The sequence below is a fragment of the Miscanthus floridulus genome, chromosome 8 (assembly GCF_019320115.1).
Source record: "Miscanthus floridulus cultivar M001 chromosome 8, ASM1932011v1, whole genome shotgun sequence".
NCBI lineage: Eukaryota > Viridiplantae > Streptophyta > Magnoliopsida > Poales > Poaceae > Miscanthus > Miscanthus floridulus.
This window is the reverse complement of record NC_089587.1, coordinates 12,557,810-12,570,115: the sequence shown is the minus strand read 5'-3', so window position 1 is coordinate 12,570,115 and position 12,306 is coordinate 12,557,810. Positions and strand designations below refer to the sequence as shown.

General features: G+C 45.7%; 2 protein-coding genes across 2 annotated transcripts; both read left to right on the top strand.

Annotated features, from left to right (window-relative positions):
• The first annotated feature begins 8,393 nt into the window (after positions 1 to 8,393).
• On the top strand, positions 8,394 to 9,774 carry LOC136475750 (CRIB domain-containing protein RIC10-like). Its single transcript, XM_066473339.1, has 4 exons — positions 8,394 to 8,480; positions 8,683 to 8,777; positions 8,888 to 8,975; positions 9,379 to 9,774. The coding sequence occupies exons 1-4, from the start codon at positions 8,423 to 8,425 to the stop codon at positions 9,606 to 9,608; spliced, it is 471 nt and encodes a 156-aa protein (XP_066329436.1). The 5' UTR covers positions 8,394 to 8,422; the 3' UTR covers positions 9,609 to 9,774.
• Positions 9,775 to 11,214: 1,440 nt separating this feature from the next.
• On the top strand, positions 11,215 to 12,306 carry LOC136475746 (early nodulin-like protein 18). The gene is made up of 2 exons (XM_066473336.1): positions 11,215 to 11,436; positions 11,525 to 12,306. The coding sequence occupies exons 1-2, from the start codon at positions 11,259 to 11,261 to the stop codon at positions 12,226 to 12,228; spliced, it is 882 nt and encodes a 293-aa protein (XP_066329433.1). The 5' UTR covers positions 11,215 to 11,258; the 3' UTR covers positions 12,229 to 12,306.

Genomic DNA, 12,306 nt, shown 5'->3' with positions numbered 1-12,306 from the left:
CCACAGTTTATAACATCAATAAATGGTTCAAATTTCAAAGTGTCAGCGACATTAGCGTATTTGTCTCTGTTGTAATAAGTCCTTATTGATGTGTATTTGGTCAGTCTTATGGTGTAGCGCCAGTTCCCTGTATGCTCCACATCATTCTGTGTGTTCGTGATGTAGTAGTGAACAAATGCTGCAGGAGGGCAATATTCCAATGTCATTCACATGTTCATGTATATGCGTGCACCATAAAGCAAATAACCATGTCACCATAAACAGATTTTTACAGTCATGATTTGCCAATTGATGGGAACTTAAAACTAACTTGAAATCCTCTTGTCGCGTTCACTTAGCTACTTATATGTTTGTGGATATTTTTAGAGGTCTACTCCATTCCAAAGTAGACTCCTACGGCTTGGCATATTTATTTTCTTTTGTATTGCTATTGCAGTGTGCACCATACACTATTGATATGGTTCCAATATGTAAATTCACATGCACTTGTCATCATATTTGTATAATTTGCATTTCCTTTCACTTTTCATTATGATGCCAATGTTTTACTATCTGTTTCAATTTTTTTGTTCAGCAGAAAAATACAGAGTTGGCATCAGAAGAAACTGAAAGCATATGATCTCTCGGCACTGTCCGAGTTCCTCCCAGAACCGGCTGCACCAGAGCAGAAGACTGAAGCAAAGCTGAACTGCAAGTCAAGACAGACATTAGTGTAATCCTCTCTTCACACCTTGCTTCAGGTCTTCACGTTTTTCAACTGTAGTTTTGGACTAAACCCGAAATGTTTCTCAACTGTACTTTTGGACTCTAAACCATTGTCCAGGCTACGGGAGGCTGCTCATCTCAAGGCTCTACTGGACAACCTGCAGTTCCAGCTTGACCCATTTGCTGCAATCCATCAGCATCTGCTAGCAACGCAGCTACCTGCAGGTGCAAAGGACGATGCCATGAGGCAGGGTAAGGACTCCAAGAAAAAGAAAAGGAGGAAGAAGGGCGCATCATCGAGCTCTCAAGCAATGGATATCTGATTGGATTCGTTCAGTAGTAACTTGGTCCAGAGGCGACCACCCCTGTTCCATGAGAGGGAGCTCATCAAAGTTTGATATCAATGTTTGGCATAATTTGGGTACCAGTAGGGGTAGTAGTTTTTTCCCCTCTTTGGGCGGTTTTTTGGCTGATGTTTGCTGAATCAGTGCCATCAACAGTTATATATGAAGAAAAGAAATCAATGTGATGATTTCTGAGCACAACAATTTATTATACCTGGCGACTGTTTCTGAAGCCTAGTTCAACTGTTGTATAAAGCCTGGCAACAACAACTGCTCAAATTCAACACTGATTCATGGCAGCTTCTAAGGTGTTAGCCTTTTAGATTTCAACTATTTTTTGCAAGGATTGTCAGAGCTCAAATTCATCTGTGCTTGTTGTGGCTTTGAGAGACGTCTCTAATGTACTATGTGTGATCGGAATGTAGAATGGCCCCATCTGATGATGAAACAGTGCTAGGCTGTACTGAGTGATTACATTTGTGATTATGATAAGCATACTGTCTCAGATCATGTTTTGCTTTATTATGGGTGCAAACCAGATCAATGGAAATGGCTATGGACACGTGTGCACTGAATTGTAACGATCCCTGGCCTAACCGAACAACAAACAGAGAACATGGATTAAGGCTAAGAGGTAATGATCCCCAATAGGGATTGGAGTGACAGCCAGGGATCCACTCATTCCCGGGGTGGAAAAAATTAGCTTGCGGATTGGATTCCCATGAACCGAACAAGGTCTTAATCGGTCCTAATAAAGCCATTCGTCGCAAACATTTTGATGGTAAATTGGATTTTGTCGATCTGCATTTGCTTTTGGGTGAAGGGAAATTGTGCTGTTAACTAAAATTTTGTGGATCTGTTCTTGTGTTTGCAGAATCCATCAATTTTTTTGTGAAAGACAAAGAAGTGTACTCCATTCTACGGGAGATAAATGGATTTATGTTGTATTTCAACTACCCTTTTTGCTACAGTAAAAACTATTTTTACCAATTTGGATTTCAACTCAACAGAGGTAGTCTGTGACTCTCTGTGACCTGGCCACGAAAAGAATAACATGAATACACACACACACACACACACACACACACACAGAGAGAGAGAGAGAGTAGAACTTGGTTTTGGTAAATGTATGGTTTATTTTTTCTTTTCTTTTTTTTTAAAAGATGCCACTTGATGATCTTGCCACGACTTGCAACGGTATTGGTGGGCAAGATGCGAGGCATGACCCGATCTTGTCGCGTGGACGCCCATCACCTGCCAAATCGGAGCCAACCATGCAATGTGATCTGCTATTCTCTTCTCTTCCATACGAAATGGAAATGCACATCTCAAATCTCCCTTCTTAATCCAGTCGGCAACAGCTTAGATTACAGGCATGCAACACTCAGCAAGTTCAGAAACGCGTAATTCAGGCTTAGCTAGCTGTGCTCATTTCTCTGGTCATGAGTTTTCACCAGCAAACTCTTATTTGCAGAATACACATTGCTTCATATGCATAAAAAAGCCATAATGCAGGCTTTTACCTCCAAAGCTCAGAAAACAGGGTTTTCTACGTTGCGATAATCTAAAGGTTTATTTTGGACATTGTATCACGCCATCACCAAGCAATTCAGAAAATGCTCAGGTCACAAAGCACATGATAGATGGATGTCACCTACTATTTCTGCACCATAGAAATGGGTTCCTGCATTTTTTTCTAGAAAAGGTTTAGAAAAGTATTGCCAGAAGATGGACACAAGGTGAATTCTGATTTGCAGGAAGATAGAGACTGCCTTTTTTATTTTATTTTATTTTATTTTGTGCTGTGTTTAATTGGTCTGAGGTTGATGGCATCATCTGTCACACTTTCAGCCATTTAATTAGAAATTTTAATATAAGAGGATAAGGCAAGCAGCCTCTAGGGATTGGCTGCTGATGTTGTGCCTATCAGCTTGGAAAATTTCACATATATAAACTAACCCAAGGGAATACATAGAGCTGTTCATGATATAAAGCTTTGTTGATCTGATGGAATGGGACAGGTCACCATTCATCAAATAGGTAGGTCAGACGTGTGACTTCCAAGATAGAATCAAATCTCATAACTGTAGTGTCTACTTGATGTTGTGCTACTCTCCCAGATCTGCATGAATTCCATCTGCTCATGTTACATGTAAGCTTTATGCACATCTCTCATTCATCAGGAACAAAAGAATAAGTTTCGTGATATTCTGAGATGAGATTTCCAACTAAGCTTACTGGTCCTGAGTCTAGGCTTTGCTGCTACCAGCAATGAAACAGTAGTATGCAGTGTTGGTTGGAACTTGGAAGTGCAAGGACCATGAGGCACATGTGAGCTTCGTTAACAGATTTGAGCAAACATTGGGCCTGGAACCTTTAAGGCCTTGTGTAACTGAGCCGTTGATGTTGGTTTCGTTTGTATGGCGAATCAGAAAAATGTGGAAAGAACTTGACGGTTGACAGTTAAAATTTCAGAGGGAACAATCCAGCTTTCTTAAGAAAAAAAAGTCATGCCCAGTCTCTCCAGAAATATATATATATATTTTTAAAGTAAAAGGCAGGAGCTCTGTCGCTCAATTAAGTAGTGAAAAGAGGTTTATGTACATATGACACCTAAGGTGCCAAAACACCGTGGTCCGAAGACCATAGAGGAGAAAAACACGCCTCGCACTGCTAGTTTGGCCCCCCACCAAAATTCATTGCCCTATGCCATTGCACTATGTCTTCTTTGATCAGTGAGGCGACCTGCTGTGCCGTCCTATGCATATTTTCAAAGATTCTTCTATTCCTCTCCTTCCACAAATTCCACATAATGTAAATCACCATACCATTGAAACGCCTGTTGTCTTGCTTTTGTATCTTGCTTGCCGCTTGCTCCCACCAATCGGCTACTGAGGCCTGTTCTTGTTGTGGCCATTGCACCACAAAGTTTTCCCAAGCTATCACTTGGTCCCAGACGGCTTTTTTTTAACGCAATGGCAGGAGCTCTACCTTTCAATTAAGATAGGGAAAGAAAGTTTATGTACAAGCAAAGGCACTCGAGATTAGGGTTTCAAACCCCCACAAGCATGTAAAGGAGGGAAACGCACGGCCCAAAGGAGGGGGATAACAGCTAAACATAAGTGAGTGCAGTCTTCCTTTGCTCTATGTCTTCCTTTATCCTTGCGGCTACTTGCGGCACCGTTTCTATCTTGTTGTCGAAAATTCTCCTATTTCTCTCTTTCCAAATATTCCAAAAGCTGTAGATTACTACCCCGTTAAGCCGCCTACGCTCAGATCTTGGCACTTTTCTTGCCACCTCTTCCCACCATGATCTGATATGGGTGGGGTCTACCTGGGGTTGCTGTTGAAGTTGAGTGAAGTTTTTCCACGAGAGGATTTGATCCCAAACCGCCTTCGCAAAAGGGCAGCATAGGCATAGGTGGAGGGCGGTCTCTAAGGGATCGTTGCACAGCACGCATTATTGTTGGTGTGGCCACCCTCTCCTTTGTAGGTTTTGTGCCGTTAGGATTTTATCCTGCACTAAGATCCAGACGAAGATCTTGCATCTGTTCTCCACATGCGCTTTCCAAATCAAATCCGTACGGAAGGGGACGAGCGAGCCTTTGAACTGAATTCTGTAGGCCGAGCGGGTGGAGTAATTCCCATCCTTGGTCCATCGCCAGATGATTGTGTCTTGGACGCCCTATTGTAGGTACACATCCTGTATTCGTATCCAAAGGGACACAAACTCCACTATGTGGTCAGCCGAGGTGATTTTCCTTCCTAGCTTGTGCGTCCAATTATTGTTCCGGAGCTCTTGTTGCACCGTTTGGTTTCTCCTTGAAACTAGGCGAAACAAGTTCGGGGCTAGGTACCTAGGAGCTTGTCCATCAAGCCAATTGTGGTGCCAAAACTTAGTCTTTGCACCGTCCCCCAAAGATATAATGATTGAGGAGTTAAAGAGGAGACGATCATCATCAGAACATGGAAGCTCTGAGCCGCTCCAAGATTTGGAATCGTCCACCCATTCTTGCCAAAGCCATCGCAACCGGAGGGCTCTCTCAAACCTATCGAGGTCAGGGATGCCTAAACCACCAAGGTCTTTTGGTCAGGTCACTGTTTTCCAATTAACTAGGCAGTGTCCGCCATTGGCATTCTCCTCCCCCTTCCACAAGAAAGATCTCCTGATTTTATCGATCTTTTTCTTAGCCCATGCAGCCAGAGGGAACACTGTCAGGTGGTAGGTTGGCATGGAGGAGAGAACCGAGGTCACTAGAGTGAGACGTCCTGCTCTGTTTATCCATCTTCCTTTCCATTTGGGTAACCTTTGCCCAATATGGTCTATGAGAGGTTGCACATGTATCTTTTGCAGTGATCTGATGTGGAGTTGCAGCCCCAAATATTTGCATGGGAAGCCTCCTCTAGTACCGGTGAAAGGTGACAGAACTTGGTCTAGGTCGACGTTTGCACAGCTGATTGGATGCATTGAGCTCTTTTGTAGATTAATATGGAGTCCCGAGAATGTCCCAAAAGCCTGTAGGATGATTTTGACGGCTTCTACATCGTCTTTTGTCGGGCTGATGAAAATTGCCGCATCGTCTGCATACATAGAGGTTCTCAATTTTGCCGCCGTGATTGGTAAGGGGCTGAGTATCCCATGTTCGATTGCTTTGTCAAGCAAACGTTGGAGCGGGCCCGTAGCTAGGATGGATAGCATGGGTGAAAGCGGACCCCCCTGCCGGACGCCTCTGGCATGGCTAAAAGTGGCCCCTTCCGCCCATTAAGCAAGGGTGTCGAGGTGGATGTACGTAGGAGGATAGAGATCCATTCACGTCATCGCTGTCCGAAGCCCAGAGCCTGCATAATCTCAAGCAAGTACCCCCAATGTACCGTATCAAAAGCTTTGTGGATGTCTAGTTTTATGAACAAAGCCGGTATCTTCTGCTTGTGTAGCCTTTGTACCACGCCCTGGACGTAAAGAAAATTATCATGGATGCTTCTTCTTTTTTATAAATGCGCTTTGGCAGTTGGAGACGAGGGAGTTCAGTCCAGGGGCAAGTCTGTTAGCTAACACTTTGGAGAAGATCTTTGCAATGCTATGGACGAGGCTGATGGATCTAAAATCAGTAACTCTTGTTGCATCCGTTTTTTTGGGTAGAAGGATGATGCAAGCCGAGTTTAGCCATTCAAAACCCTGGGCATTCAATGTGAATAGGCTGTTCATGGCTGCCAAAACATCATCTTTAATGATTTCCCAACAAGCTTTGAAGAAGGCACCCGTGAAGCCATCCGGGCCTGGCGCTTTGTCGAAAGGCATGGAATATATAGTGTTTTTTATCTCTTCCTAGGAGAAAGGCACCTCCAGATCAGAGAGATCATGTTGGTTGTAGCCAAGGGCTTGCCAATTGACTATGGAAGCTCTCGGAACTGCAGAGCCAATGTGATTTTTAAAATAATCTCATATCACCTTTTCTTTCTCATGATGAGCCACCGCGATCCCCTCATCTGTATGTAGACAATGTATGTAATTCTTCCTCCGGTGTACATTGGCTCTACTGTGGAAGAATTTTGTGTTAGCATCTCCACACCGGATGTATGTTAGCCTCGATCTCTGTCTTATTCTTGCTTTTTCAATGGCTGCGAGTCCAGTGCTACAGGCTTTGAGGCGGCGACATAGGTGAAGCTCCATGCCAGTGAGCAACCTATGCTCTTGGGCTGCTTCTAATTGTAACAGTACTTCCTTCACTATGGCGAGCTGCATCCTCGTATCCCCTATCTTATCTTTCTTCCAACGCTTGATTCCTTTTGCCACACGTGCCATCTTGATATGCAAGCGTTTGATAGGAAGAGCAGAGGCGACCGGCCTATTCCAAGTGTTCAGGACAAGATCTTGAAAGCCTTCCATCTTCGTCCAATAATTTTTGAAGCGGAAGGACGTGCTGTGATGGTGGTCAAGCTCTCCCTGGAGTAGCAGCGGGGTATGGTCCGACATGAGCGATGGAAGGGAGTGTAAGAAACACGCGGGGAAGAACAGCTTCCACTCGGGGGTACATAGTAGTCTGTCAATTCTAGCGAGCGTCGGGTTGTCCTGTTGATTGCTCCAAGTGAAGCGGCGTCCATTTAGCTTGATTTCTTTGAGCCTCAAATGATCGATCGTCGCTCTAAATGCCCCCATGAGACGCCGGTTTAGATTGGAGTTGTTCTTGTCTTCTGCCTGGTAGATGAGATTGAAATTCCTAGGATGAGCCATCTATTGTGCTCCGGCGGGGGAATGTTCTTCAATTCTTGGAGGAATTGAAGTTTGGCTGCCTCTCCCTGTGGGCCGTATACCATTGTTATTTGCCACCCTATTCCATCCGCCCTCATGTTGATCTGCGCGGTTATAGCGTTCGAGGTAAGCACAATGTCGGAGAGGTCGAAGAAGTCTTCATTCACCGCAAGGAAGACGCCTCCTCGAGTCTGTTCCGCCGGGAGCACAATATAGGAGTTTACAAATTTCGCTCCGACAGTTCGGCGCACCACATTATGATCCATAACTTGCATCTTTGCTTCTTGTAGGCATACGATGGTGGCACCGGTGGTTCTTACTAACTCGCTCACCGAGTCTTGTCGTGCGCCATCATTCAATCCCCTGACGTTCCAGTTAAGCAACTTACAATTCAGCTGAGAGATGAAGCCCAGTCTCTCCAGAAAATTATATAGAAAAATAAAAAGTTCAACTACTAACTGAGTATATGATAATGCCAATGAGTTCCTATTGACATCTAAAGAAATGATCACTGCATAAACGAAATCCATGTACAGCTAGCTTGCAAGCTAGAACAGACAAGTATCGTCTATTTTTCAGAAAAGCCTGGTTGCAACTATACAGAATAAAATAAAAGAACAGCAACAACAAGAGTTGTTCCCAACTAACTTGTCACCATATTTAAGGAGGTTCTATGCTACCTTCTTGGAAGATTTAGCTCCCTCTGCTTCGTACCCCTCTAAACCAAACTGCTTGTTCTCATCTGCTTCTGCTTTGCTCTTCATCTTCAGAGTGAACTTTGGTCTAACGATTCAGAAGCGAAAGCTGCTAGTTGGAGTTCTACAAACTGAGAGAATAATTCCAGAGGTAAGATGGCGGCTGTGCTTTGTTTTTTCTGTTTGTGATCCATTCTACTGTATGCACAAGCCTCTGGCAATCTTTTCTTCAATGTGAACATTCAGGAGATATGTGTATCCTTGTCATTCATGCAAATTGTATCCTTGTTGTCTCTTTTTTCCTTGCCATGTTTTAGTGTATCTTTTGTAGCATGAAAGCTAAAATCTTTTCTTCGTACTCCAAGAACATTTGATCTTATTCTACATTCTTGCAGGAGCTCTTTCTCTTCCATCAAAGGGTTTCACCAATGGCGATAAAGATGAAGGGGATCTTCAAAGGGCTGAAGATAATTTCTCAAATGTTTGGTAATAATCCCATCCATCCTTCTATATTTTTACTTTATTTATGCATTTTTTGCATTACTTGGCTTGAGTTTCTGTGAATTGGTTTCTACATCCACATCCAGATTCTAAAAGTTTCAATAGTAAAATGTATGAAAAAGCAGTACCAACTTAAAAGCAAATGGTGAAAGCACAAGTACCTGACTAGACATCTGCTCTTTTGCAGTGCACAAGGAGCATGAGATGGAGATTGGGTACCCTACAGATGTAAAGCATGTGGCTCACATAGGTCTGGGCACCAGTGACACATCTCCAAGCTGGGTAAGAATATCATAAAAATATGCAGCATCATGCTTTATTTGTTGTCATGAGTTTACATTATTCCACATAGTTCTTTAACTGATGGTGATGTACCTTTTTTTTACTCTTAGATGGCTGAATTCAAGGGAACAGATGATTTATCAGCAGGCTCTGTGAGCACAGCTGCGCAGTCAAGGCAGACTTCTTGGGCTTCTGCAGGTGATTCTCACCTCTGCTCTGACATTGCTTGCCCTTCAAAAAAATTCAGTCAAGACAAAAAAAAACAGACTAATTAAATGGCATAATGAGTCAATACTTTCAGAAAGATAAATGAAGTTGATGTTGCATACGACATTCCAGCCACGCCCTTAAACAAATCTGTGCGTCCTAATCATACAGGCAGCACGAGTAATCATTTGTGCTTATGATTAGGCGCCTGAATCTTCTTGTCCTATTTCATAATGATATTAGTGGCACACCACTACACGTCTAGTCTACACCAAGGACTGCACCTCTTGGTCGCCTGCATGTAGGCAAGTTGTAATAATGAACAAAAATAACTGTTGAAAGAATCTCACAGATCCTTTCTGAGTTGAATTTTCTAAATTTTAATCCGTTGCAGACTTTGAACAGCCAAGAAGCATGGTGCCAATTGAGATGTTCCAGGACAACAGGCCCGGGCAAGAGAACGCAGACATGCCACCAAGGGGGGCGAGGAAGGCGAGGAGGAAGAAGAACAGGGCGTCGTCGCCTGCTTCGTCAGCAAGGTCATCTTCCTCGAGGTCCAGAGCCTCATTTGCGACGGCGTACGATGCCTTCAGCGAGTCACAGAGAGGGTTCCGGGTCGCCTGAATGGCGCACGGCGGCAGGACAGAAACAACCATGTGTGAATGCAGATCGATCGCCCCTGTAACTGTAAATGTAAATGCTTTCGGTTTAGGGAGACAGCTTGGTTTGGAATTGTTTGATTCTTTGTCTTTTTTTTTTCTCAGAATCTTTGCAGTAAGGTGTAGTTGGAAATGGAAAGGGAAGTTGACTCAAGTTAATGCTTTTTTCTCGAACGCGCACCGTAGCACGTATTTCATTAAGAGGAAAAAGAGAACATCCAAACAAACAACGGCAGCGTCGACCTTAGGTAACCAAAGGTTGCCCCGTCGAGCTGCACAAACATAAAACAGAGCGGCAAATGAAAAACCAGAGGAAGCCGGCAGCGAGCACACAAGAGACTAATTACATGAAGACTCAAGTTAATGCTGAACACGCGCTTGTTAATTAGTACAGAATCTCTGGCTGACCAGATTGTAGACCACCGTGCAAAGCTTCACATTTTTTTTCAAGCACGTTTACAGCCAAGCACAGACAGCTTCTTGTTTCAGGATTTTTTTTTTTGTATGAAGATATACAACTGTCAGGGACTAGTCGGCATGGCTATGTTCTGAGTACCGCCATCGATTATGCCATGAACTGATGTATGAGAGGCTGGCCAGGCCCTACAAAGCGGTGTTTCCACGCCATGACAGACGTGCCATCGACAAACATGATGCCGTGTTGCTTGCATCATGTCGATCTTAAGCACTTTGTTTAAGTATTGTGAGGGAAAAAAGAAAGCTGGACTGGCTGAAGAGTTGGCAACAAAAATCATCAGAAAAAAAATGCTTCTTTGTGACGCTGCAGCCTGCAGCTGCACTTCTGTTTTTCCCTGTAAGTGGAGGAAGCATAACCTCAGCACCAAGGTCACGCCCTGTTCGTTTGGGTTGGTTTGGCTTATAAACCATGGCTGAAAGTACTGTTAACTGATTTGGTGTGAGAGAAAAATACTGTTCGTTGGCTTATAAGTCATGGCTTATAAGCCAAATACGACCAAGTTAACAGGTTGAAGAACCCTATGCCATGCCATACAGCCTGCAGTGCAGAGATGACACAGAATGACAGAGGAGCATTGCATGGACAAAAAAGGTGAAACTTTCTGAAACAACCTTTTATTAACCTTCAGTAGTTATATCATTAAAAAAAAACAGGTCTCTACGAAGGATTCATTGATCCACTTAACTAGGTTATTAGCACATTGTTCTCTGACCAAGGCGTATCACAACGTGCCACGTGTGCTGACGGCGCGACATTGACAAACCATGAATTGTTTGGAGAGTGACAATTGTCCATGAACCATGCATGGACCAGTACGTGCACAAGCGATGCATATTCCAGCGGTATGCAATTGGCAATGCCTCGGCCAAGCTATGGATCCAGGACCAGGAGGCAGGCAGAGCAGAGAGAAGACAGCCGAGCTAGACAAGATAGAAAGGCGAGCGAGGTGCCATATGCTTTGGAAACACAGCTCAACGTGGCCATGGAAAGCAAGGAACCCTACAGCTTGTAAAGCCCCAGCCATTGACACCTACAAATACGCAGCAATGCAAGCCCGTGCTTCTTCAACCTCCAGCCAGCACAAGATCACTTGCAAAAGCCTAAATTTAGCTACCTGCGTAGCTTCTCTTCTCACCCATGGCGAAGTCAAGTAGCTACGGTCTTGCGTTTGCTTGCTTCGCCATTGCCGCTGCGGTCGCCGGCGGAACGCAGTTCACGGTCGGCGGCGCCAATGGCTGGAGCGTGCCCACCGCCGGCGCGGAGCCCTTCAACACTTGGGCGGAGAGGACGAGGTTTCAGATCGGAGACTCCCTAGGTAATTGAGATTGGTTTACATGCATGTCCAAATGTCCAATGCATACGCCGTGCACGACGCCATTGACGGTTTTTGCTTGTGCCCGTAGTGTTCGTGTACCCCAAGGACCAGGACTCGGTGCTGCTGGTGGAGCCGGCGGACTACAACGCCTGCAACACGTCGTCGTACGTGAAGAAGTTCGACGACGGCGACACCGTGGTCACGCTCGACCGCTCCGGCCCGCTCTTCTTCATCAGCGGCGTGGAGGCCAACTGCCGCGCCAACGAGAAGCTCATCGTCATGGTCCTCGCCGCCCGCAGCAACGGCACCGGCGGCGGCGCGCAGGCTCCGAGCACGGCGCCGCCGCCGGCGTCACCGGCATCGCCCCCTCCCGCCAGCTCCACCCCGCCCCCGCCGTCGTCGCCCGCTCCTAAGGGCGCCCCGACCACGGGGTCGCCACCGGCGCCGCCAGTCAATTCGGCTCCGCCTCCGGCCTCTGCTCCCACCAAGACACCGAGAACGCCGCCGGCCGCATCGTCGTCACCCCCTGCTCCGAGCGCATCGTCGCCTCCTCCGGCGTCGTCAACCCCACCGCCGCCACCAGCCCCGGCCGGTGCCCCGCAGGCACCGCCGGCGCCCTCGGCGAGCTCTCCGGCTCCGAGCGCACATGGGTCGACGACTAACTCGACGGGCACAGCATCGTCGCCTCCCGCCGGCTCCAAGGACAAGAACGGCGCCGCCCTCACGGTGGCCACAGGCTTGGCCAGCTCCTTCGGGGCCTGCATCCTTGGCTACGCCATGCTTGCTCTATGAAGTGAAGTGGACTGTGGACACGAACACGATACAACGAACGGAAGACTCGAGTAAATATGTGTTTACATGTAACTAAAG